Source organism: Pituophis catenifer, unplaced genomic scaffold (assembly GCF_029215685.1).
Source record: "Pituophis catenifer annectens isolate HBS135680 unplaced genomic scaffold, rPitCat1.0.hap2 SCAF_14, whole genome shotgun sequence".
NCBI classification, from domain to species: domain Eukaryota; kingdom Metazoa; phylum Chordata; class Lepidosauria; order Squamata; family Colubridae; genus Pituophis; species Pituophis catenifer.
In genome coordinates, this window is record NW_027256894.1 from 4,520,252 (window position 1) to 4,545,380 (window position 25,129).

The 25,129-nt window shown below is 47.1% G+C and overlaps 2 protein-coding genes across 4 annotated transcripts in view; one reads left to right on the top strand and one right to left on the bottom strand.

The window, feature by feature from the left end:
- The window catches only part of HACD3 (3-hydroxyacyl-CoA dehydratase 3), a 31,609-nt gene extending 23,729 nt beyond the window's left edge, over positions 1-7,880 (bottom strand). Inside the window, exons 1-3 of the mRNA XM_070953803.1 lie at positions 7,757-7,880; positions 4,096-4,138; positions 1,312-1,385 (exon numbers count right to left, since the gene is read on the bottom strand). Of these exons, the coding sequence (XP_070809904.1) occupies positions 1,312-1,385; positions 4,096-4,138; positions 7,757-7,837 (198 nt within the window). The 5' untranslated portion in view covers positions 7,838-7,880. The remainder of the gene's footprint in view (positions 1-1,311; positions 1,386-4,095; positions 4,139-7,756) is intronic.
- A 2,242-nt stretch (positions 7,881-10,122) lies between these two features.
- The window catches only part of DPP8 (dipeptidyl peptidase 8), a 42,651-nt gene continuing 27,644 nt past the window's right edge, over positions 10,123-25,129 (top strand). For 2 of the 3 annotated variants that reach the window (XM_070953801.1, XM_070953802.1), the window contains exons 1-4: positions 14,619-14,950; positions 19,319-19,431; positions 21,132-21,305; positions 24,438-24,606. In XM_070953801.1, the coding sequence (XP_070809902.1) occupies positions 14,689-14,950; positions 19,319-19,431; positions 21,132-21,305; positions 24,438-24,606 (718 nt within the window). In that variant the 5' untranslated portion in view covers positions 14,619-14,688. Of the gene's footprint in view, positions 10,153-14,618; positions 14,951-19,318; positions 19,432-21,131; positions 21,306-24,437; positions 24,607-25,129 lie in introns of those variants that run through there. The other variant, XM_070953800.1, reaches the window with a different exon arrangement.

Below are 25,129 nucleotides of genomic sequence, written 5' to 3' on the forward strand. Positions count from 1 at the left end.
AACACTTTGGCACACACCCAGGTCTTTATCTCCAACTTGGCAGTGATTTACACACCGTCTGCCAAGTGCGTTTATTTCCACAAAACAGAAAGATAAGATACTTAGCGTACAAAAAGTCCAATCAGAATAATATTTCTCTCAGCAGTTCCGGACGAGGCTTTAGTGACTATCCAAGGTTTACTTTTGTTCGTCACAAGGATCACTGGCCACCACCCTCTATTATATAGTCTCTGGGGTGTGGTCCAGTGACTCAGTTCTAATCCCTAGCACGCCTCCTGAGCTGCTGCAATCGTTTATCACGCCTTCGGAGGCGTGCGTCCAGGAATGATGTCTCTCCCTCACTCTCATCCAAGCCACCTGTCTCCCTGTTAATCTCCTCTCCCTCGGCCGGCACCTGAGACAGTGCCAGAGGGGAGGGGCCTGGAGAGGGAGGCCTGGCTGACTCCTCTTCCTCATGCTCGGAGCTTTCTTCCTCCGATGGGACAGGCTCAGAGGGCGGGGCCACAACATCTCCAAGAAACCACTCTTAAGGTGTAAACTTGGCCTGCATAGATGCATTTATAGGTCCATAGAAATCAAGTGGCATACAGGTAGTCCTTGATTTACAACAATTCAATTAGTGACCACTGGAAGTTACAACGGCACTGAAAAAAGTGACTTATGGCCATTTTTCAGACTTAGGACCATTGTAGCATCCCCATGGTCACGTGATTTACATTCAGATGCTTGGCAGCTGACTCATATTTATGACAGTTGCAGAGTCCCAGGGTCACGTGACGGTGATCCCCTTTTTTGCGACCTTTTGACGAGCAAAGTCAATAGGGAAGCCGGATTCACTTAACAGCCGTGTGATCCACTTAACAAATGCAGTGATTCCCTTATCAAATGTGGCAAGAAAGCTCGTAAAATGGGGCAAAATTCACTTAACACATGTCTCACTTAGCAACAGAAATTTTGGGCTCAATTGTGGTCATAAGATGAGGACTACCTGTATAGTGGAAAAGTGATTGAATTTATTGAACTGTGCTCTTAACAGTCCCAAAATAAAATGTTGGGCATCTTTTAACACATTGATATAGATAGATAGATAGATAGATAGATAGATAGATAGATAGATAGATATAGATATAGATAGATAGATAGATAGATAGATAGATAGATAGATAGATGTAACTATACACACACACACACACACACACACACACACACACACACACACACATATATATATATATATATATATATATATATATATATATATATATATATATATATAAATATATTATTAGACAGCAAGTAATTAACTCTTACCTGAGGGTTTACTGGATTCAAGAACTCAATCTGGAATGTGTAAATATTATCCCCTTTAGCTCCATGGCCATGAGCTAGAAAACCAAAAATATGCATCCTATTTTTAAAATTCTGCAAAAAATGATCTTTGAATTATAGCAAATCGGATCCTTCTCTAATTAGACACTAGCAGTTTCTAAGGAGACTTTCCAAATTAAATGTCAAAATGTCACGTTTCTCTTGAAAAGGGGGTGGCGGAACAGCAGCACGGAGAGAAGGAGAAGCTCGGAGAAAGAAGCATAATTTTGAGATTGTTTAGGGAAATAATTATTAAACATTCAGGCTTGAGCAGTGGTGAAATGTAAAATTTGTTACTACTGGTTCTGTGGGCGTGGCTTGGTGGGGGAGGTAATGTGACTGGGTGGGCGTGGCCAATTATTATTATTTTTTAACTTTTAAAACGATTTTTTCTACAACCTCTTGGGCGAAGAGGCTGTAAAAAAATGCTTTCAAAAGGCTCTGACGATCGCAGCTGAGTTGCCTGATCGGCAGAGACTTTTTTTCTTTTAAATGCCTCTGACGATCAGGTAACTCAGCTGGGATCGTCAGAGACATTTAAAAGAAAAAAAACGTTTTTTTTCTTTTAAAAGCCTTTGACGATCCCAGCTGAGCCTCACGATCATCAGAGGCTTTTTTTTTTACTTTTAAAAGCATTTTTTCGGCCGAAGAGGTTGTAGAAAAAATGCTTTTAAAAGTAAAAAAAAAAGCCTCTGATGATTGTGCGGCTCAGCTGGGCATGGGCGGGGGGGGCAGGGATTTTTGCTACTGGTTCTCCGAACCACCCGCCTCCCTTGCTACCGGATCGGGCGATCCGGTCCGAACCGGGACCATTTCACCCCTGGCTTGAGCCCTTGCACGGATATAGACACAAGACAGAGAGAGAAAGAGGGAATCATTCCATCAAAATAGAGCTGGAAGGGACCTTGGAGGTCTTCTAGTCCAACCCTCTCATCTCATTCAGGAGACCCCCATACCATTTCAGATTTCAAATTCAGAAAATCAAACAGTTCGTATTTTTTTTTTCCCCAATACTTTAAAAGCCTTCATCCGACAGCACGCGAGGCTTTGCGAAATGCGGGAGAGCAGGTTTTGCAAAAGAATTCAAAGGCACTTTTTTCCATAGCAAATAAACATTTACATAATTGTCCTAGAGCAGAGGTCTTCAAACTTGGCAGCTTTAAGACTTGTGGACCAACTCCCAGAATTCTCCAGCCAGCATAGCATAGCTGGCTGGAGAATTCTGGGAGTTGAAGTCCACAAGTCTTAAAGCTGCCAAGTTTGAAGACCTCTGTCCTAGAGGAACGTGAGCTCCTGTCCTAAAATCCAACGTCAAAAGGAGTTATAGTTATCTTAACACTGAGCAAAAACAGGCCAGGTATGAAAATTTTATGGTCTTATTTAAATGAGGTTATACTGTAGAAGGCATCTGTTTGAAAAACACCAGACCTAGGGCAGTGGGAATAATAAATTGTTTGTTCTATGATTCCAATCACACGGTATTCCTCAATTTACGACAATTCATTTAGTGACCTTTCAAAGTTACGACGGCACTGGGGGAAAAAAAGGGACTTATGACCAATTTTTATGCGGCATCCTATGGTCACATGATCAAAATTCAGCCCCTTGGAAACTGGCATGTATTTATGACGGCTGCAGTGTTGCCGGAACATGTCGTCACTTTTTGAGAACTTTCGACACGAAAAAGTCAACGGGAAAGCCAGATTCACTTAACAACCATTTTACTCACTTAACAATTGCAGCCATTCCCTGAACAAACGGCGACAAGGAAGGTCGTAAAATGAGGCTAAATTCACTTAACAACTGTCTCGCCTTGCAACAGAAATTTTGGGCTCAACTGAGGTTGTAAGTCGATGACTACCTAAGTTTATTTTGGGAACACATCCGTTACGTTTTATAAATGATCATACACGAATCAGGGGACCTATTTTACACATCAGGATTCAGTGGGGTTGCCCAACCCAGAACGAGATAATCTTTGAGGGAAGTGCAAGAATTAAATGGGGATCAATATATTAGTGGAAACTAATCAAGGAGAGAAGCAACTTAGAACTAAGGAGAAGTTTCCTGACAGTTAAAACAATTAATCAGTGGAACAACTTGCCTCCAGAAGTTGTGAATTCTGGAACACTGGAAGTTTTTAAGAAGAGGTTGGGTAACCATTTGTCTCAAGTGATGTAGGGTTTCCTACCTAAGCAGGGGGTTGGACTAGAACAGGGGTCATCTTGTTGACCTTTCGGACCTCAGGGACCACTACATTCATAATTTTAAATCCCGCGGACCACTAATATGAATTTTTTTAAAAGATAAATAGTATTTAGTGCAATATAAAAAATGCAAATAATTTTTCTGCGGACCACCAAAATTTTCTCGCAGACCACCAGTGGTCCACAGACGACTGGTTGGTGATCACTGGACTAAAAGACCTCAAAAGCCTCTTCCAACTCTGTTATTCTATTCTATTCTATATTGTTAGGTGGTTTGGTTCTCTCTCAGTATAAATGCTATTTCAAAATCCCAGGAATCTTAAATAAGCAAAATGAAACTTCGAGTGGATTTGCAAAGACTGATTTTATCTTGAAAGGATCTGGCTTGTAGGGTGAAAAACTCCCTGGAAATTATTATTGTTTCTTTATAATTTACAATTATAATTTATAATGCCTTTATAATAGTCACTTTATAAATCGAAAGATATTTTTTATGATGAAACAGTGAAAACCGGTTTACCTTTAAAATGGAGCACATTATCCGTAATGGTAATATCAGGATCCTGGGGGGGGTAAAAATAGAAAGATGGTTACTTATGTTTCAATTACAGGTAGTCCTCAACTTACGACCAAAGTTATGACAGACCTCTCTGTGGGTGACCCATTTTACAACAACTTCCAACTGTAATGGGCCGGCTCCATTACCGTTGTAAGTTAAAGACTACCTTCTCCTTCTCATTTTTTCAATCAACAGAGATTTGTGCATACTGCACCGTTCTGCGTGGAATACAGGTAGTCCTCGATTTACGACCACAATTAAGCCCAACATTTCTATTGTTAAGTGAAACATTTGCTAAGTGAGTTTTGCCCCGTTTTACGACCTTTCTTGTCACCATTGTTAAATGAATCCCTGTAGTTGTTAAGTTAGTTGTTAAGTTAGTAACACGTTTGTTAAGTGAATCTGGCTTCCCTGTTGATTTTGCTCGTCAGAAGGTTGCAAAGAGTCATCATCACCTGACCTCCTGACACTGCAACCGTCATAAAGATGAATCAGTTGCCAAGCATCTGAATTTTGATCACGTGACCTTGGGGGACCCTGCAACGGTCGTAAGTGTGAAAAATGGTCCTAAGTCACTTTTTCCAGTGCTGTTGTAACTTCGAACGGTCATTTAAGTGAATTGTTGTAAGTCAACAACTACCTGTAATGACAAATGTAAAAGGGAAGACACCCTGCCTTCCAGGTAGGTCCACTCAGGGTCCAAAAAGTCAAGATGGCAGCCACAACCTCATGATCAACATCCCACCCTCCTTTTAACACCGGTCACCCAAGAAAAAGGAAGAGTGGGTTTCCGTTGAGTGTCGGTAGCTGCCATCTTAACTGTTTCGAGTCACTTCTTGCCGACACCCTGGGGGGCAGCCATAAAACGGAAAGGACTGGCTGTGCCCCAATTGTTTTGCAAAGTAGCAACCTTCAAAGCGAATTTCTTAAGCAGGGCCTTTCACTTTTTGGCTCGGAGTTTGCAGAAGGCAGAAATCTGCCAAGGGTGCCACTCTGCACAACACTAATAACGACACAAATAATTTTATTAATAAAGGAGAATATTTGTAGCTCAGGGTTGACATGAGGGGCCCTTGGTGCTCTCTGAGCTTGGTGGTTTTCTTGCAGAGGTTTCATTACCCAAACTAGGTAACATCATCAGTGCTAGTAGAGAGTGGGGTTTGTGAGTAGGGAGGAGAAGGGGGAGGGGAGGGGGGCAGAGAAGAAGAAGGAGAAGGAGAAGAAGAAGAAGAAGAGGAAGAGGAAGAAGAAGAGGAGGAAGAGGAAGAAGAAGAAGAAGAAGAAGAAGAAGAAGAAGAAGAAGAAGAAGAAGAAGAAGAAGAAGAAGAAGAAGAAGAAGAGGAGGAGGAGGAGGAGGAGGAGGAGGAGGAGGAGGAGGAGGAGGAGGAGGAGGAGGAGGAGGAGGAGGAGGAGGAGCAGCAGCAGCCTTGGTAGTACAGTGGTTTAATGCACCCTGTTATTAACACAGCTGCCTGCAATTTCTGCAGGTTCGAATCTTACCAGGCTCAAGGTTGACTCAGCCTTCCATCCTTTCTAAGGTAGGTTAAATGAGGAGCCAGTTTGTGGGGGCAATAAACTGACTTTGTATAAATATACAAAAGTATGAAGGCTATTGCTTAACACATTGTAAGCCGCCCTGAGTCTCCGGAGAAGGGCGGCATATAAATCAAATTAAAAGAAGAAGAAGAAGAAGAAGAAGAAGAAGAAGAAGAAGAAGAAGAAGAAGAAGAAGAAGAAGAAGAAGAAGAAGAAGAAGAAGAAGAAGAAGAAGAAGAAGAAGAAGAAGAAGAAGAAGAAGAAGAAGAAGAAGAAGAAGAAGAAGAAGAAGAAGAAGAAGAAGAAGAAGAAGAAGAAGAAGAAGAAGAAGAAGAAGAAGAAGAAGAAGAAGTAGTAGTAGTAGTAGTAGTAGTAGTAGTAGTAGTAGTAGTGAAATGTCCTCGGTGCTCTCTGAGCTTGCTTGTTTCCTTACAGACGTCTCATTACCCAAATTAGGTAACTTCATCAGTGCTAGTAAGGAGTGGTGTTAATTTCAAAGCTAACATCAGACCAACAATCCAGTAAACAGTATCCCAGTCAAGAAACTGCCCAAAAGCCAACAGTAAACAGCCCAACCAAAGAACCTCTAAGACCCCACCAACACTGACAGGGCAAACCACCAGAAGATAAACGGACCACAAACCACCCTCCTTACTTGCACTGAGGATGTTACCTACTTAGGGTAATGAAACGCCTGCAACAAAGCAAGCAAGCTCAGAGAGCATCAAGGAGCCCTAATAATTTTATTCTTCTCCGGCTGGCATTTTCCTCTGCAACCTCTTTGAGGCTCTTTGGAACAAGAAAGCAACAAATCCTTTCCCAAGGCCAGATCGGAGCAATTTTCTAAGCATTTCAGATTCCCACGTCCTTTTTTTAAAAAGTGGGGGGGGGGGGTTGTTGTTGCAAGGAATGCTTTTCAGCCGGCTGGCCTTGCTACTTCCCTCTGAGGCTCACCCTCCTTTGCAAAACGTGTGAATGGACCGTCTGCTTTTAAATCCACCAGGGCCTGGTAGCTCAGCAGACTGATAGCATTATGATTAACACCAGCTGTCTGCAATTACTGCAAGTTCCAATCTCACCAAGGCTCAAGGTTGACTCAGCCTTCCATCCTTTCTAAGGTAGGTAAAATGAGGACCCAGTTTGTGGGGGCAATAAGCTGACTTTGTATAAAATATACAAAAGTATGAAGGCTATTGCTTAACGCATTGTAAGCCGCCCTGAGTCTCCGGAGAAGGGCGGCATATAAATCAAATTAAAAAAATAAATAAATCAAGGTTAGGGGTAGCTTTGAACCCCCCCCAGATCCCTCTTGCCAGCATTTGGCAAGGCTCTTGTGAATGCGTGGGGATTCCAAAGAGGACGGAGTGGGGGGGCTCACTAACCATCCTGCATGCATGTGGTTCCCCCCAAATCTTCCCCTTCCTCTTTTTTGCCATTTCTCTTCCCCCACCCCTTTCTAGCCAAACCCAAGCAGACCCCCACCGAAGCCTAGGAGCCTTTCCGCTCAACCCCCCCAGAAAGACCCTGGGGGCAGAAGGCACTTCCTCCTCCATTCCCCCACTCCATGCCCTCCGCTTCTCTTTCACCCACCACCCTAAACCCCCACCCCCAGGAAGCCTAGCCTGGTCCAGGGTGCCCAGGGCGTCATCGATGCCCACTTGCCTGGTGGGGGGATGCCATCCATGGAAAGGTGCTTGCCCACAGAACCCCCTCCCACCAAGGAAGTCGAAGGGCAGCACCAGGACTTGGCATGCATGGGAAATTGGGAGGGGGGAGCTTATGTGTGCAGGGTACCAAATGTGGGTCCCCCTCCCGTGGATCCCGTGCATTCACCTAAGCCAGGCCAGGCAGGCACGGGGTGCCCCCCCCCCGCACACACACAGCCACGAACGGCCCCGATGCCAGCGCAGCCCCCAGCCTGCCACCCCCTCCCCACGCGTGCTTGCTTCCCACGCAGGAGGCGAGGCGTGGAAGGGCAGGGCAGGGGGGCTCGGAGCGTGGGCACCACCAGGCAAGCCCCCCCACTCCCAATCTCCCACCCGAGGGGCAGCCCCCCCCCTCCCCTTCTTCCCCTCCCCCGGCTTACCTGCACGTCGCTGAGCTCCACGCGCAGGTAGAGCTCGGGATGCCGCTGCGCCCAGTGCACCTGCGGGGTCAGGCTCGCCATCGCGCCGGCCGGGAGGAAGCAGCCGGGGGAGGCGGCGCCAAAGGCGGGGAGGCTGCGCTGCTGCGCGCCGGAGGAGGCGGAGGAAGGGAAGAAGAAGGGAGGCCGGGCAAATCCCCGCCCGGCGGCAGCAGCAGCAGCCCCGCCGAGAGCGCCTCTCCTGCCGCGGCGGCCGCGCTTCTCGCCCAGTAAGTGCCGCTGCAGCCGGGAGGCGCCGGGGGGCACTGACTCAGCCCCGGTGGGGCACCCCCTGGGCAGCGATGCCAGCCTTGGGCACCGGGCAGGAGGAAGGGCAGGGCGAGGGGCGCCGGAGGACGCTGGCAGAGCCCGGGCGGGGGTCTTCTGGGCAGCCCCGCTGGGGACTGGCAAGCCACGGGGGCGCCGCCAGGCTTGGGCTCCCGAAAGCAAGGCGGGGGGCTCCCGGGGGGCACTGACTATGCCCCGGTGGGGCAGTGATGCCAGCCTTGGGCAGCCGGCAGGAGGAGGGGCAGGGCAAGGGGCTTCTGGGGGGCAGCGGGGAGGCGCACTGGCCGAGTGAGGCAGGGTGAGGGGCGCCGAGGGGCACTGACTATGCACCCCCTGGGCAGCGATGCCAGGCTTGGGCACCTGGCAGGAGGAAGGGCAGGGCGAGGGGCTTCTGGGGGGAAGCGGGGGGGCGCACTGGCCGAGCCTGGGCGGGGGTCTTCTGGGCAGCCCTGCTGGAGACTGGCAAGCCACGGGGGCGCTGCCAGGCTTGGGCTCCCAAAGGCAGGGTGAGGGGCGCTGGGGGGCACTGACTAAGCCCCGGTGGGAGACCCCCTGGGCAGCGAGGCCAGCCTTGGGCAGCCGGCAGGAGGAGGGGCAGGGCGAGGGTCTTCTGGGGGGCAGCGGGGGGGCGCACTGGCCGAGTGAGGCAGGGTGAGGGGCGCCGAGGGGCACTGACTATGCACCCCCTGGGCAGCGATGCCAGCCTTGGGCAGCCGGCAGGAGGAAGGGCAGTCCGGGGGACTTCCGGGGGCGCTGATCAAGCCCGGGCGGGGGTCCTTCTGAGCAGCCCCGCTGGGACTGGCAAGCAATGGGGGGGGGGCGATGCCAGGCTTGGGCTCCCGAAGGCAAGGCGGGGGGCTGTCGGAGGGCACTGACTAAGCCCGAGTGGGGCTCCCTCCGAGCAGCGATGCCAGGCTTGGGCACCCGGCAGGAGGAAGGGCAGGGCGAGGGGCTTCTGGGGGGCAGCGGGGGGGGGCGCACTGGCCGAGCCTGGGCGGGGGTCTTTTGGCAGCCCCGCTGGGGACTGGCAAGCCACGGGGGCGCTGCCAGGCTTGGGCTCCCGAAGGCAGGGTGAGGGGCGCTGGGGGGCACTGACTAAGCCCTGGTGGGAGACCCCCTGGGCAGCGATGCCAGCCTTGGGCACCCGCAGGAGGAAGGGCAGTCCGGGGGCGCTGATCAAGCCCGGGCGGGGGTCTTTCTGAGCAGCCCCGCTGGGACTGCAAGCAATGGGGGGTGATGCCAGGCTTGGGCATCCGAAGGCAAGGCGGGGGGCTGTCGGAGAGCACTGACTAAGCCCGAGTGGGGCTCCCTCTGAGCAGCGATGCCAGACTTGGGCACCCGGCAGGAGGAAGGGCAGGGCGAAGGGCTCCTGGGGACCAGTGGGGGCGCTGACCGAGTCCGGGTAGGGCAACTCCTGGGCAGGAGGAAGGGCAGGGTGAGGGACGGCGCGGGGGGAGCGCTGGCCGACCCCGGGCGGGGGTCCTTCTGGGCAGCCCCGCTGGGACTGGCAAGCAATGGGGGGGGTGATGCCAGGTGATGCCAGGCTCGGGCGCCCCAGCAAGAGGGAAGGCAGGGCGAGGGGCTCCGGGGGGGGGGCAATGATGGGCACTGGCCGAGCCCAGATAGCCCCCACCTGGAAAGCAATACCAGGCTCGGGCACTCTGGCAAGAGGGAAGGCAGGGCGAGGGGCTTCTGGGGGGGGTCCTTCTGGGCAGCCCCGCTGGAAACTGGCAAGCCACGGGAGCTCTGCCAGGCTCGCGGGTGCCCCAGCAAGAAGGAGGGGATCAGAGGGAGACCCCCGGGGTGGATTGCACCCCACTCATCCCTCCAAGAGCTCCAGGCCGGGGACCCCCTCGGGCTGCCCAGGCAGGGGTTTTTCCTGCAGCTGCGGGCACGGCTCCCAGCCTGGGCTTCCTCCGTGCCCGGCGGGGGCGGTGTGGGCAGGAGGGCACCGGGGTAGAGGGGTGGGGAGGCGGCTCCGGGGCTGGGGAGCGGAAGAAGCAGCAGCCCCGGGCAGGGTCGGGAGGAAGCCGGAGCAGCAGCAGCAGCAACGGCGGGCGAGGCCAGGCAAGGTAGTGCCCTCCGCAGCAGCCGGGCAGGCGGCTCCTCTGCTCCGTAGGGGGGGGAGAGCAGGGGCGGTGGGCGCGTGCCAGGCCGGGTGGGGACGATTGGACTCTTCCACCCCCACCCCGCGCACCGTTTCTGCAACCGCGCAGCGACTTTGCAAGCCCCCCACTCCCCGCTCAGGAATTTATGGGAGGGTCCCCTCGCTGCCCCCGTCGGTAGGTGCCTGCACCGACGCCTCCGGCCATGCCAGGGGCTGGACAAGCTGCCAGTCCAGGCATGTCATCGTAGCCCCTCACCTCCCACCTGTGCAAGTCACCTGTCCCCCAGCATGAAGGGGGCTCCCTCCAGGATCCCTAAAATTCCCTACCCACATGGGAGCCTATCCTAACCCTATAACTGATCCATGGGATGGGAGGCATAGGGTATATCATAGCCCCCCCCCCTTGCCAGTTTCCTGCCACCCATCACCCATCACCCACCACTAAAGGGCTCCTGTGGGATAGAACAGAATAAATTGGAAGGGACCTTGGAGGTCTTCTAGTCCAACCCTCTGCTTAGGCAGGAAACCCAGGTGTTCCAAGAGATCTGCCATTTCCATTTGGGTCAACATGAAAAGTCACACCCCAGTGGTCTCATTTTACTCCACCCCTCCCCATATTTTCTGAACTACAGGTAGTATAGTTCACTTACATCCACAATCGGGACCAGAATTTAGTCTGTAGTTAAGTGAGCTGCGCCCGATGTCGCAACCTTTATTGCCAAGGTTGTTAAGCGAATCACTTGTCGTTAAGCGAATTGTCATTAAGTGAATCTGGATACTCCCATTGATTTTGCTTGTGATCTACGTGACCTTGGGACACTGCATCCGTCATAAATACGTGCCGATTCCCAAGTGCCCAAATTCTGATCATGTGACTATGGCAGGGGTGGGCAAATGTGGCCCTTTTACAACCTGTGGACTTCAACTCCCAGAATTCCTGAGACAGCTGTCTCAGGAATTCTGGGAGTTGAAGTCCACAGGTTGTAAAAGGGCCACATTTGCCCACCCCTGGATTCTGGGGATGTTGACATGGTCATAAGTGCAAGATTTGGTCATAAGTCACTTTTTTTCAGTCCCATCGTAGCTTCAAACGGGCACTAAACAAATGGTTGTAAATCAAGGACTACGTATATTAATTACAATGCAGCCATCGATTTGAACAAAGAAAATCTATTTTGCCTTTGGATGGGGTAATTTACCCCCAGGCCCTATTAAAAGAATAACCAAACAAACCACTTTATGAAAACTTTGTCTGTGCTTATAGTTTAAGGCATGTTGGTTTGGTCAACACTCATTCAATTATAACAAAGCATTAAACTGTAACTCGACAAAGCCGTAAGTCATTATCCTCATTAATTAATAATTACTTCATTGTTCTCACTGTTAGGAAATTTCTCCTAAATACTAAGGAGAAATTTCCTAACGGTAAGAGCAATTAACCAATGGAACAGCTAGTCTTCAGAAGTTGTGGGTGCTCTTAAGGCTTTTAAGAAGAGACCGGACAGCCATCTGTCTAAAATGGTATAGTGTTATAAACTCAGGAGCCTGGTTTAGCTCAACAGACAGAAGCACTGTAATTTAACACCAGCTGTCTGCAATTAAAGTAAGATCGAATCTCGCCAGGCTCAAGGTTGACTCAGCCTTCCATCCTTTCTAAGGATGGAAGGCTGGCCTGGCCTAACTCTCCTCTTTTAAATTTTTAATTCGTGATTTTATAAATTGGGTGTTTTAATCTGTGTTTCGGCCAAAATATTTAATAATTTTAAGGGATTTTTAATATTTGTATTATCTGTATTTTATCTTGGCTGTTCACCGCCCTGAGTCCTTCGGGAGTAGGGCGGTATAGAAATTTGATTAATAAATAAATAATAAATAAATAAATAAGGTAGGTAAATTGAGGACCCAGTTTGTGGGGGCAATAAACTGACTTGTATAAATATACAAAAGTATGAAGGCTATTGCTTAACACACTGTAAGCCGCCCTGAGTCTCTGGAGAAGGGCGGCATATAAATCATTTAAAAAAAAAAAAAGTGTTTCCTGCTCTAGCAGGGGGGTGGACTAGAAGACCTCCGAGGTCCCTTCCAACTCTATTATTCATGTCTTTCAGGCCTGTGTTTATACAAGGCTACCAACCTAACAGGGACGCAGTGGCTCAGTGGCTAAAACGCTGAGCTTGTCAATTGAAAGTTCGGCAGTTCAGTGGTTCAAATCCCTACTGCCACGTAATGGGGTGAGCTCCCGTTACTTGCTCCAGCTTCTGCCAACCTAGCAGTTTGAAAGCACGTAAAAAATGCAAGTAGAAAAATAGGGACCACCTTTGGTGGGAAGGTAACAGTGTTCCGTGCGCCTTTGGCGTTGAGTCATGCCGGCCACGTGACCACAGAGACGTCTTCGGACAGCGCTGGCTCTTCGGCTTTGAAACGGAGATGAGCACCGCCCCCTAGAGTCGGGAACGACTAGCACATATGTGCCAGGGGAACCTTTACCTTTACCAGCCTAAGCTAAGCCATTTTCTGGGGTTGCTTGCACAATCTATGGGACACTCAACAAACCCAGTGGGCTGCATTCAGACAACCAGAGTGACCTATCCAATGAACACCAGCAGAACAGAGGATGTTTGAAAAATCAGCTTCTCCACTTGATTGGTTGTGTTATGCCAATCCAGACACAGTCGACAGAATTGGACATCTCCTGAAACTTAAAACAAGACGGAGAAGCAAAGGATATCAATTATTAGACCTTTTTCAAACCCCTCGGAGCATCTTCCAAACATTTTTTTTTTTTTTTCATTTTAAGCAAAACAATACTGGATAATTTTCATTGCTTTTTCTCTTTTTACACATTTTTTTAAAAAAACATTCACGTATTTTTAAATTTCCCATGATTTATTTCTTAACCACAATCCTTACTAACTCTGGAGACAAAATATACAATGCAAAAACTAAGTACAGTAACACACTAAAACATGTTAACAGGATCCGAGAAAAAACAAAGGGCCTAAAACATGGAATGGATGTTTTGACTTTTTATGTCTTGCAATCTGCCCCAAGACTTTCGCATAGGCAGCATACTGACAGGTTTGCCATAAATAGATAAATAGACATAAATAGCAATTTATTTAGACCTTGCTTTTCAACCAGACCTGTCACAAGGGAAAATGAGACCCCTTACAGCCAATCTTTTCATTTTTCCTTAGTTGTAATTTCTTCAATGAGTGTTGGCTCCCCAGAATTTATGAGAACAGTGACATACAAGTGGAATAATAATAATAATAATACACGTAGTCCTCGACTTACAACAGTTCATTTAGTGACCTTTCAAAGTTACAACAGCACTGAAAAAAAGTGACTTACGACCGTTTTCCACAGTTACGACCTTTGAACCATCCCCATGATCATGTGATCAAAATTCAGATGCTTGGCAACTGGCTCATATTTATGACCGTTGCTGTGTCCCAAGGTCCCGTGATCCCTTTTTACGACCTGACAAGCAAAGTCAATGGATTAACGACCGTGTTATTAACTTAATCAGCTGCAGTGATTCACTTAACAACCGTGGCAAAATGTTTCACTTAGCAAATGTCTCACTTAGCAACAGAAATTTTGGGCTCAATTGTGGTCGTAAGTTCAGCACTATCTGTAATAGTAATAATGATAGGTGGATAAAAATCCCAAATCTGGCTGATTGTGTGATAAAACATAATAACAACCAGCTAAAGAATTGATAGCTGTAATTTACATTGTTGTGAACAGTTAATTATGTGATGATATCTTTAATGTCATTAAACAACATCTGCCTACCCCACGTACTTGGGAAGGACTCGATAGGTGGACAAAAATATCAAATCCAGTCTAGCATCTGGCGGATTCTGACCAGCCATAATAATAATACAAAATGGGTGGTGCAGTAGCCCTGTGGTGGAGCTCTCGCCTCACAATCAGGAGGCTATGAGTTCAATCCTAGGTAGAGGCAGCTATTTCTCTCTCTGGGCATGATGGGAATATATCTGCTGAATATAACTCTGCATTGGTGACAGGAAGGGCATCCGGCCAATAAATACTCAGCTCCATTCAGTTGCCCAGAGTCCACCCCACAAGGGATTACAGAGTCTTTAAAAGAAGATGATAATAATAATAATACAAAGTGGACTTAATATCCCAGAGGGTTAGCCTGGAGCATGAACACAATTCAGAAATGAGAGAAGGAATGTTCAGTGGTCTTCGGAGTTCCCAGAAGATCCCTTGTCTACCACTGAACATTCTTTCTGGAACATCCCAAAGGAACCGTCGATGCTGGTAGATCTCACCTGCCATAAAACAGCTTTCCAATCATCTGAAGATGTTCTCCAGCTTTTTGAGCGATGCTCCAGGTTTCCTCAACCTGAGTCAGAATGGAAGGAGGTGGTTGAAAGCTCTTGAAGGAAAACACAGGGTTGAGTAGGTAGGCAGTTTAGTAGAGGAGGGTTTTGATGTATTTCTTCCCCAGAGTCCAAGATGTGTGATGGCATCAGCCGTGAAGACTGAGCAACCCAGCCTGGAAATCTTTGAGACGGCCGAGCGCAAGGAAAATGTGGCGGCCGTCGAGGAGACGGCCAAGCTGGAGCCATATTACGTGGAGAGATATTCATGGAGTCACCTGAAGAAGCTCCTGGCAGATACCAGGAAATGTCACAGCTGCCTGATGGCCAAGGCGCCCCACGACTTCACGTTTGTGAAGAGGAATGACCCGGAATGTCCTCATTCAGACCGGGTGTATTACTTGGGTGAGTTGACTCTGTCCAAAGGGACAGGATATTAGGCACTGACCCAGGGGTGGAATTCAAATTTTTTTACTACCGGTTCTGTGGGTGTGGCTTGGTGGGCGTGGTGTGGCTTGGTGAGTGTGGCAGGGGAAGGATACTGCAAAATCCCCATTCCCACCCCACTCCTGGGGGAAGAATACTGCAAAATCCCCATTCCCATCCCACTCCTGGGGGAAGGATACTGCAAAATCCCCATTCCCACCCCACTCCAGGGGGAAGAATACTGCAAAATCCCCATTCCCATCCCACTCCTGTGGTCAGCCAGAGGTGACATTTGCCGGTTCTCTGAACTACTCAAAATTTCCGCTTCTGGTTCTCCAGAACCTGTCAGAACCTGCTGAATGTCAACCCTGCACTGACCTCTTTCTTGGCCATGTTGGCTTGGCATAGTGTCTACTCTAACAGAGAGAAGGACTAGAGCAGTGATAGCGAACCTTTTCGGCACAGTGGCCAAACTGGAATACGTGTGCATGCACGTGTGGCCTTAGCACTGGAAACCCGAAGATCAGCTGGCCAGCGCACACATGCCTGTTTTGGGGCCTTTTTTTGGCCATTTGCAGATCGTTATTTGGGCTTTTTTCAGGCCGTTTTCCGGACTGTTTTCTGGGCTATTTTCAGGCTGTTATTTGGGCCATTTTTAGGCCGTTGTTGGCCCGAAAAATGGCCTGAAAACAGCCAAAAAACACTCTGATAACGGCCCAAAAATGGCCTGGTTTTTGGCTGTTTTCCAGGCTGTTTTCAGGCTGTTTTCCAGTGCTCCGGTGCCCACAAAGACCACATGTGCCCTGGAAACCAGAAGAGCAGCTGGCAATGGTGCGCATGCCCACAGAGAGGGCTCTGTATGCCACCTCTGCCACACGTGCCATAGGTTCACCATCACACAACTAGAGTCTTCCGGTACTTGATGGCTGTCAGAGAGAGGAGGGGCTCAGCCTATTCTCCAAAGCATCTGAGGGCAGGATAAGAAATAACAAATGGAAACTCACCAAAGAGAGATCCAACTTAGAAATAAGGACAAATTTCCTGACAATTAAGCTTCCAGAAGTCATGGATCCTCCATCACTGGAGATTTTGGAGAAAAGATTGGATAACCATTTGTCTGGAATGGTATAAGGTCTCCAGCTGCGACAGGTGGTTGGACTAGAAGACCTCCAGAGTCCCTTCCAACCAGTGGTGAAATCTAAAATTTGTTACTACCGGTTCTGTGGGCATGGCTTGATGGTGGTGGGGGTAATGTGACTGGGTAGGCGTGGCCAATTTTTTTTTTTTTAACTTTTAAAACCATTTTTTCTACAACCTCTTCGCCGAAGAGATTGTAAAAAAATGCTTTCAAAAGGCTTGGATGATCCCAGCTGAGTTGCCTGATTGTCAGAGGCTTTTTTAAAAAGCCTCTGCCGATCAGGCAACTTAGCTGGGATCGTCAGAGTCATTTAAAAAAAAAAGGGTTTTTTTCTTTTAAAAGCCTTTGATGATCCCAGTTGAGCCGCGCGATCATCAGAGGCTTTTTTTTTTTACTTTTAAAAGCATTTTTTGGCCGAACAGGTTGTAGAAAAAATGCTTTTAAAAGTAAAAAAAAAAGCCTCTGATGATTGTGTGGCTCAGCTGGGCATTGGGGGGGGGGCAGGGATTTTTGCTACCAGTTCTCCGAACCACCTGCCTCCATCGCTACCGGATCGGGTGATCCGGTTTGAACCAGGAGCATTTCACCCCTGCTTCCAACCCTATGTTCTACTGTATGAGCTGCAAACCGAATGGTGATAAAGAGAACCTGAAAGTAGGAAAGAACATTCGTTAAAACACTATTTACGTGCAGTAAAAGCCGAATGATTGCCTCCTATTATTTATTTATGCACTCATTTGCCATGGATAAGCCAGCCCAGTCTGCTGTAGCACAATAAACAAGGCCTACAGAAGACAACAGTAAACAAGTTGAATGTCAGGTTTCGATGTCATCTCAAATAAATTGCACTCCCAAACAATTAATCTTTGCTGAAATATTCCATTTATTGAGTACGACAGATCTGGCCCCAACTTCGTCGTAGCTGATACTAACCCTCTGACCCCTAAACCCTTCCCTTTCTGTTCCCCAATTCTCATCTTCTCATTGGCCATCTTCCAAGTCAGTCTCCCCAGCTTCTGACCTCACCCCACAGGAATGTCTTCCCTCCCATCCCATCTCCTAGGGGATATTATCTACAGAGAAAATAAGTAGGTGAAAAGTCAAGCCTCGTCTCCTCCTTTTTATGGCAGCATCAGAATGCTGACATTAAAAACAAAAAAAAAATGACATGGTCGACCAGAACATCTGGAAAGAAAGACAGTAACATCCATTTGAAAAAAGTGATTGTTGCTCAACCACAGAACATGGAAGGGATCTTAGAGGTCTTGTAGTCCAACCCCTGCTCAAGCAGGAAACCCTATATCATTCTGGACAAATGTCTGTCCAGGTACCATTCTTTTGAAATCGTCACCATTCTGGCTTGGCGGGGATGAGCCAGATGTTAAGGGTTTGGTTTAAGAGAACCACCTAAATCTTGTGTGGGTTGAGTGTCCCAGTGGGCTGGGGATATGAGAAAGAAGATCCTGGATTCAACCAGGAAACATGGTTTAATTAAAGTGAACTGGAGCAGGTGGGTGGAGCAGGTTCCTAGATCATCTCATCTTTATGATTTTAATAATTATTTTGTTGCTTTGTATCACCCACAATTGTTTTCTTTTTAAAGGTAATACATTTAAATAATAATTAAAAATTGGACTACTGCAATGCTCTCTACATGGGGCTCCCCTTGAGGAGCACCCAGAGGCTCCAACTGGTGCAGAATGCAGCCGTGTAGGGGATTATGGGAGCGAGGGGGCGCTCCCATGTGACACCTCTCCTGCGTGAGCTGCATTGGCTTCCAGTGGTCTTCCGGGTGCGCTTCAAGGTGTTGGTCACCACCTTTAAAGCGCTCCATGGCATGGGACCTGGGTATTTGCAGGGCCGCCTTCTGCCGCCGATAGCCTCCCACCAACCAGTATGCTCCCACAGAGAGGGACTCCTCAGGCAATGTCAGCCAGGCAATGTCGGCCGGCGACCCCCAGGAGGAGGGCCTTCTCTGTGGCAGCTCCTGCCCTCTGGAATGATTTGCCCCCAGAGATACGAAGGATATCTGATCTCCGGGTTTTTCGCCGTGCCCTAAAAACTTTTCTTTTCCATCAAGCAGGGCTGGCGTGAAACCCCCCCCCCCCCCTTTTTTTTTTTTTTTAGTCTTTCTTAGTCTTTTTAGCTTTTTAAATTGTCAAATGGGTTTTAGTTTTCAATGTTTTAAATTTTGGGGCCACAGTTATATAATTCTTTTAATAATTTTTAAATTTTGTATTGGTATGTGTTTTAGTTCTGGCTGTGCACCGCTCTGAGTCCACTAGGAGAAGGGCGGAATATAAATCGAATAAATAATAATAATAATAAAGTCAGAACAGAATCTAGACTAAAGAGAGGTTTCATGTATGAAGGCTGCAAAAAGAGGTCTTTTCAGTCCCTGCCCATTTTGTGGAATTGGGTGTTCCCCCACAAATTTATTTACCGATAGTTAGTTACCAAACTTGTATGCTGCCAAGTTCGCCAAAGGCATCTCTAGGCAGTTGCAAAGGCAACTCTATGCTCCTCATATCCACCTTTTGCTGGGTCTTTCCAAAGATGCTTGGAAATGCCTTGGAAAGAGCCTTGGTAGTACAGTGGTCTAAGGCACCCTGTTATTAAGCTGGTTATTAAGACCAGCTGCCTGCAATTACTGCAGGTTCGAATCTCGCCAGGCTCAAGGTTGACTCAGCCTTCCATCCTTTCTAAGGTAGGTAAATTGAGGACCCAGTTGTGGGGGCAATAAGCTGACTTTGTATAAATATACAAAAGGATGAAGGCTATTGCTTAACGCATTGTAAGCTGCCCTGAGTCTCCGGAGAAGGGCGGCATATAAATCAAATTTAAAAAAAAAAATGTAGATCCACAATGCTGAGGGCCATCTGATTCGGTTCCTCTTTTTTTATCTTAAAGAGTTGTTCTTGTTTCTCTTATGATGGCTCTTGTGATATGAGGAATTCTTATTTGGCTGTTCTGGATAGGTCCCTGGGTCTGCATGGGATGTAACCGCTAGCAAATAAATGCATTTATAAATCAACTGGTTAAGGCACTTGTTGGTTTTTAAGTCCATATGACAATTTCGGCTTGGGACTCTGGTAGTAAGAAGAAAAATTCAGTAGTTTTTTCTTTCTTTCTTTCTTTCTTTCTTTCTTTCTTTCTTTCTTTCTTTCTTTCTTTCTTTCTTTCTTTCTTTCTTTCTTTTTATTAATTAGCCATGTCGGGTGAAAACAGGGAAAACACTCTTTTTTATTCCGAAATCCCCAAAACGGTAAACAAAGCTGCCATTCTTATGCTGTCTTGGAAGCCTCTTATAGACCTCTTTCAGGTATGTCGTTTGGTTATTTCTTCCCTCTTTCATCCCTCATCTTTTTCCCCCCGTCCTAAAGGTGTGCTACAATTCCTATCTGAATCCCTGGTACAGAGGTGAGGGGTCACAAAAGTCAAGATGGATCCCAGGGCTTCAGTCGCAGGGGTTCAGCCAAAGTCTTGATTTTTTCGACCCCTCCTCTGAAGCTGCACCAATCAGTTGAAAGCATTGTCTAAAACTTTTGCTAGATATCTTGGGGAATGGGACAACTTGCCACAGCCAACTTGCTGCAGCCAACTCACCATGGTTAACTCGCCACGGCCAACTCTCCATGGCTAACTCATCATGGCCAACTTGTTGCAGCCAACTCATCATGGCCAACTTGTTGCAGCCAACTCATCATGGCCAACTTGCTATGGCCAACTAACCATGGCCAACTCATTGCAGCCAACTTGTTGCAACCAACTCACCATGGTCAATTCGCCACAGACAACTCGCCGTGGCTAACTCATCATGGCCAACTCATCATGGCCAACTTACCATGGCCAACTCATCATGGCCAACTCATCATGGCCCATTCATTGTAGCCAACTCATCATGGCCAATTCGCCATGACCAACTCACCATGGCCAACTCACCATGGCCAATTCATTGCAGTCAGCTGATCATGGCCAACTTGACATGGCCAACTCATCGCAGACAACTCATGGCCAACTCGCCTTGGGACAATATAAAAATTCTATTTAATTATTTAAAATAAATAAAAAATATTTTAATTTTTGCCATTCACATTTTATTCTGTTCCTCCTTTTGCATCCTTCCTTTAATGATTCTATTTCACCAATTCTTTGATATTAGTGTAACTCTTGTCCTGCGGCGAGTTGTCCTGCGCCGAAATAGCTGTGGCGAGTTGTTCTGCAGCACTTGGCTGTGGCGACTTAGCCATGGTGAGTTGGGCGTGGTGATTTGTCATAGACCCATATCTTGATAGTGCTAACAGTTGTTCTTGCCGGCTACTTTCTTCACTTATTAAACATGCAAAGCACTTTCTCGTAGGCTGTGTTTAATTTTAATCAATAGCCTTTTGTCTGAGTTGTTTGAAGGGTTTGCTTTGGATCACCAGCTTTGATATCAGGGAGAAGCTTAAAAGAATAACCGAATTGGAAGGGACCTTGGAGGTCTTCTAGTCCAACCCCTTAATTATTAATTACTTAAATAAGAGCAGTGTTGTTGTTGTTTTGAAGTAATTCAAATGAAGTTAAGTACAGGTAGTCCTTGACCTATGATCACAATTGAGCCCAAAATTTATCTTGTTAAGTGAGACATTCGTTAAGTGAGTTTTGCCACCTTTTGCTACCTTTTTTGCCACGGCTGTTAAGCGAATGACTGCAGTTGTTAAGTTAGAAACATGGTTCTTAAGTGAATCTGGCTTCTCCATTGACTTGGCTTGTCAGAAGGCCGTAAAAGAGGATCACGTGACCCCAGGACACTGCAACCGTCACAAATACGAGTCAGTCACCAAGCGTCTGAATTTTGATCACGTGACCACAGGGATACTGAAATGGTCATATGTGTGAAAAATGGTCATAAATTAATTTTTTCAGTGCCGTTGTAATTTCAAAAGGTCACTAAACGGATGATTATAAGTCAAGGACTATCTGTAGTAAACAATTTTAGTTTTCCCGCATGTTCCTTCTGTCCCTCTCCTCTCTCATCAGGCCAGCCTGGATTATGGGATGTACTCACGAGAGGAGGAGCTGCTGCGGGAAAGGAAACGTATTGGCACCATTGGGATCTCCTCCTACGATTATCACCGGGAAAGTGGCACCTTTTTATTCCAAGCCGGCAGCGGGATCTACCATGTCAAAGATGGCGGCCCAAATGGGTTTACGGTGAGCGGTTGTGGCGGTTTGTTGTTGTGTACCAGTTAGCACTGAACAATATAATTTACTTTCTGGAGAGGCAGGAAGGAGAAAATTGGTCCTGCTGGATGGATGGGGAAGAGGATGAGAGGTTTTGCTTCTGGATGGAAGTCTACCATAAATGTTGGAGGAGGCCTAGGTGGTTCTCCTTCTTCTAGCTTCCAACCATCATTCCCAGTGTTGTGGCTCCGTTGCCTGAGCCTGGGCTATTGACAGATGCAGACTCTGAGAGTGAGGGGGAGGAGTTGGCAAGGCCTCCCTCTCCAGGACCCTCCTCTCTGGCAATGCCTCCGGAGGACACCGAAGGCCAAACGATAGGCTCAGAGCCAAGCATGTCCCCGCAGCCACAGGTGGACAGCGACGAGGAAAATAAGTGCTGGCTGGACCCTCGCCAGAGGCGCAGGGAGAAGCATGCGCAGCAGAGGGGAAGGCGTGCCAGAGATTAGCTGAGTCACTGGACCACACCCCACGGTATAAAAGGGAGTGTGGTGGCTATTCGGACTCTGTGACGGACAAAGCTAATCTCTGGCGAGGCACTTTGCACCTTCGGACACAACACCTATTTGCTGTGGATTTAATTACAAACTGGACTATTCAAACTGTGTATTTTTGTCTGTGTTATCGGAGTAAAAGTTTTTGGCAGGCAGCCACGGAGTTGCTGCCAAGTTCCTTATCACTGACGTTGAGTGTTTGAAGAGTTTATTTAACCCTCGGCTGGCTGGTTGGGTGTGTGCGTGGTACGGGGACAGAACACCCTGCTGGAGCTTTGGAGCAATCTTGTTGGTTGCTGAACCCCATTATAATCATCATCATTGTTGTTATTATTATTAATCGCACAGTCAGCCAGGTGTTAAGACTGGGTTTGGCATTTTTGTCTACCTATCGAGTCCTTACCAAGGACCTGGGATAGGCAAATCTGGATGTTTGTTTGACAGTGTTACAGATATCATTGCAGGATGGAAGCAGTTCCAAGTAAAGCTGCCTTCTGCAATTGACTGATGGCAAATTTGTCAATGCCAATGATGGCATTCAAGTGGTGCTCCAGTTGTTTTGGGACTGCACCCAAGGCACCAATTACTATTGATGCTACCCTTGCTTGCCTTTGCCATAGTCGTTCTATTTTTATTTGTAGGTCTTTGTATTTTGTTATTTTTTCCAGTTCTTTCTCTTCTACTCTGCTGTCTCCAGGCACCACCACCACCACCACCACCACTACTACTACTACTACTACTTCTCCTTCTCCTTCTCCTTCTCCTCCTCCTTCTCCTCCTCCTCCTTCTCCTTCTCCTCCTCCTTTTCTCCTTCTCCTCCTCCTCCTCCTCCTCCTCCTCCTCCTCATCATCATCATTCTCATCATCATCTTCATTATTCACACAGCCAGCCAAATGATTACAGTGGATTTTGCATTTTTATCCATCTATCAAGTCCTTCTCAAGGACCTGTTATTTATTTACTGTATATCTCACCTTTACTATTTTTCATAAATAACTCAAGGCAGTGGACATACTTAATACTACTTCCTCCTCCTGTTTTCCCACAACAATCCCCCGCCCCCGTTATGAAGTGGGTTGGACTGAAAATGAGTGACTGGCCCAAAGTCACCGAGCCAGCTTTCATGCCTAAGGTGGAACTAGAATTCACTGTCTCCTAGTGATAGGACCATAGTCACCCACCAAGCTTTTATGCCCAGGCAAAATTAGAACTCAGGGTCTCCCAGTTTCTAACCTGGTGCCTTCACCATTAGACCCAACTGGCTAGAATATCTGAATTCCTTCCCTCCAGTTGTTGGTTGAACCTACTCCAGACCTGCTGTTATCAGAGGACCCAAGTCTTCAGTTGTTGTGAGCATTGATATATGCCTTTTCAAAAACGATTCTGGGTAGATCAAAATGGACAATTGTCAGTGTGTATGAGAGTTCATGACTGGGAAGACATGGTAAGAAGATCAGCCAATGAATAGGCATAGCAACTAAGTCAGCCAATGAGGGCTGTTTGGAAACTGAAACAGTTTGGAGCCTGGGCGTGGTTTAGCTCTGTAACTCTGAGTCTGTGCAAAAGGAACAAAGCTGAAACTAGTCTGCTGAATCGAAACTGAAACTGTTCTCTCTTCTGCCTGTGTTTTGCCTGTAACTACTACCCCGTTGAAAAAAATCTGCTTTTGGTATTGTATATTTATTTCATGTGTTATTATGGATATAAAGAGAAGTTACTGAATCCTGCTGAATCAGTTACCTGTGATGTGCTTTCTGGATTTGATTGCTGTTGCAAACTCTGACAACAATGAAATGTTTTTTATTTTGTTCTTGTTTCTATTTGTTTTAACCAAACGTTTTCACAAGTTGTCTTGAAGTCTACATGAAGGGGCTTTGTGTTGAAAGATAGGTTTATGTTCTCCAGTCTTCTAAAGGTGTCAAGATGTTGGCCCATCCTGTTCAACGTCCATTCTGGGCTGCTCTTATTTTAATGTGGGAGTAAGGTGGGAATGTAACAAATAAAGTAATAAATAAAGTAAAAGCGGGTCCAACTAGATGATCACTGAAGGGCCCTCTTTGTTCTTAATATTGTAAAAGAGAAAATGCTTGCAATTATATCCAGCATGTAGGCAGGCACATTCCTTTCAAGTAGGACTTCTACTTCAAGGCCTCTCAGTTGTCACAGATAAGGACAGTCTAGGTGATTTACACTTTGAAGGTCAGAGTAACAGAGATGTCCATATTGTTGTTTCAACAAGAGATAATTTGAAATTATGCTTCAGTAACTTTTTAGAAGAATTATTATAACTGTTTTGCAAACTCAGTAATTAGGAAATGTCAATTAAAAATGACAAATGTATATGACCATATGAATTGCTGACTTCACAGAATCCTTTGTTTGAAACTGTATAAATGTTCTGAGCTGAAAATCATACTTCGGTCAAACCTCCTCTTTGGTAGCGATATCAAGGTTTGATCCTTTATTGCAATAAATAAATAAACTGACTCTGTCTGCCCTAAAAGGGATGTCTCTTTAATTCCCTATTTCCACAACAATTTCACTCAGTAGTCCTGGGGAGGCAAGTACGTGCTTCAAAAGAGTCCTTTCCATATTCTTTTACCATTACAGCAACAACCTTTGCAGCCCAATCTGGTTGAGACCGCTTGCCCAAATATTCGGATGGATCCGAAGATCTGCCCCGCAGACCCCAACTGGATTGCCTTTATTCACAGCAACGACATCTGGATCTCCAATCTGGCAACCAAAGAAGAGCGGAGGTTAACCTTTGTACATAAAGGTGATGCTGGCTGACCCATGGTTTGTTGAATGATGGTTTATTGAATAAAGTAGAGTTGACTGGATGTGCAGAAATGAATGATATTTTGGATTAGCATAGTGGATAAACCAAACCAGTGGTGAAATGCACTTACCTTTGCTACCGGTTCGGGAGTGTGAGCACACACGCCTCTTCTGCACATGCGCAGAGGGTCAAAAACGGAACGTAATGATGTTCCGGCAGGTGGGCGGAGCCTCCTACCGCTGGTGCTACCGGTTTGCATGAGCTGGATAAATCCAGCCGGATTTCACCGCTGAACCAAACTCTCTCTCCCCCCCCCCCCCCCAAAGCCGGATATCTGCAGAATTATTAACGGGAACCGATTAGACCAAACCATGATTTATTTTCTTGTTCCTGATTAGTTTCATTCTGATTTTAAATCAGGATTGGGCTTTCCTTCTCTGAAATGTGTTTTTGGGAGTTCCCAGCCTGAGCTCTTCAATGTGGTGCCTTTGAACTACCAGTGTGTTGTATATTAATTAAA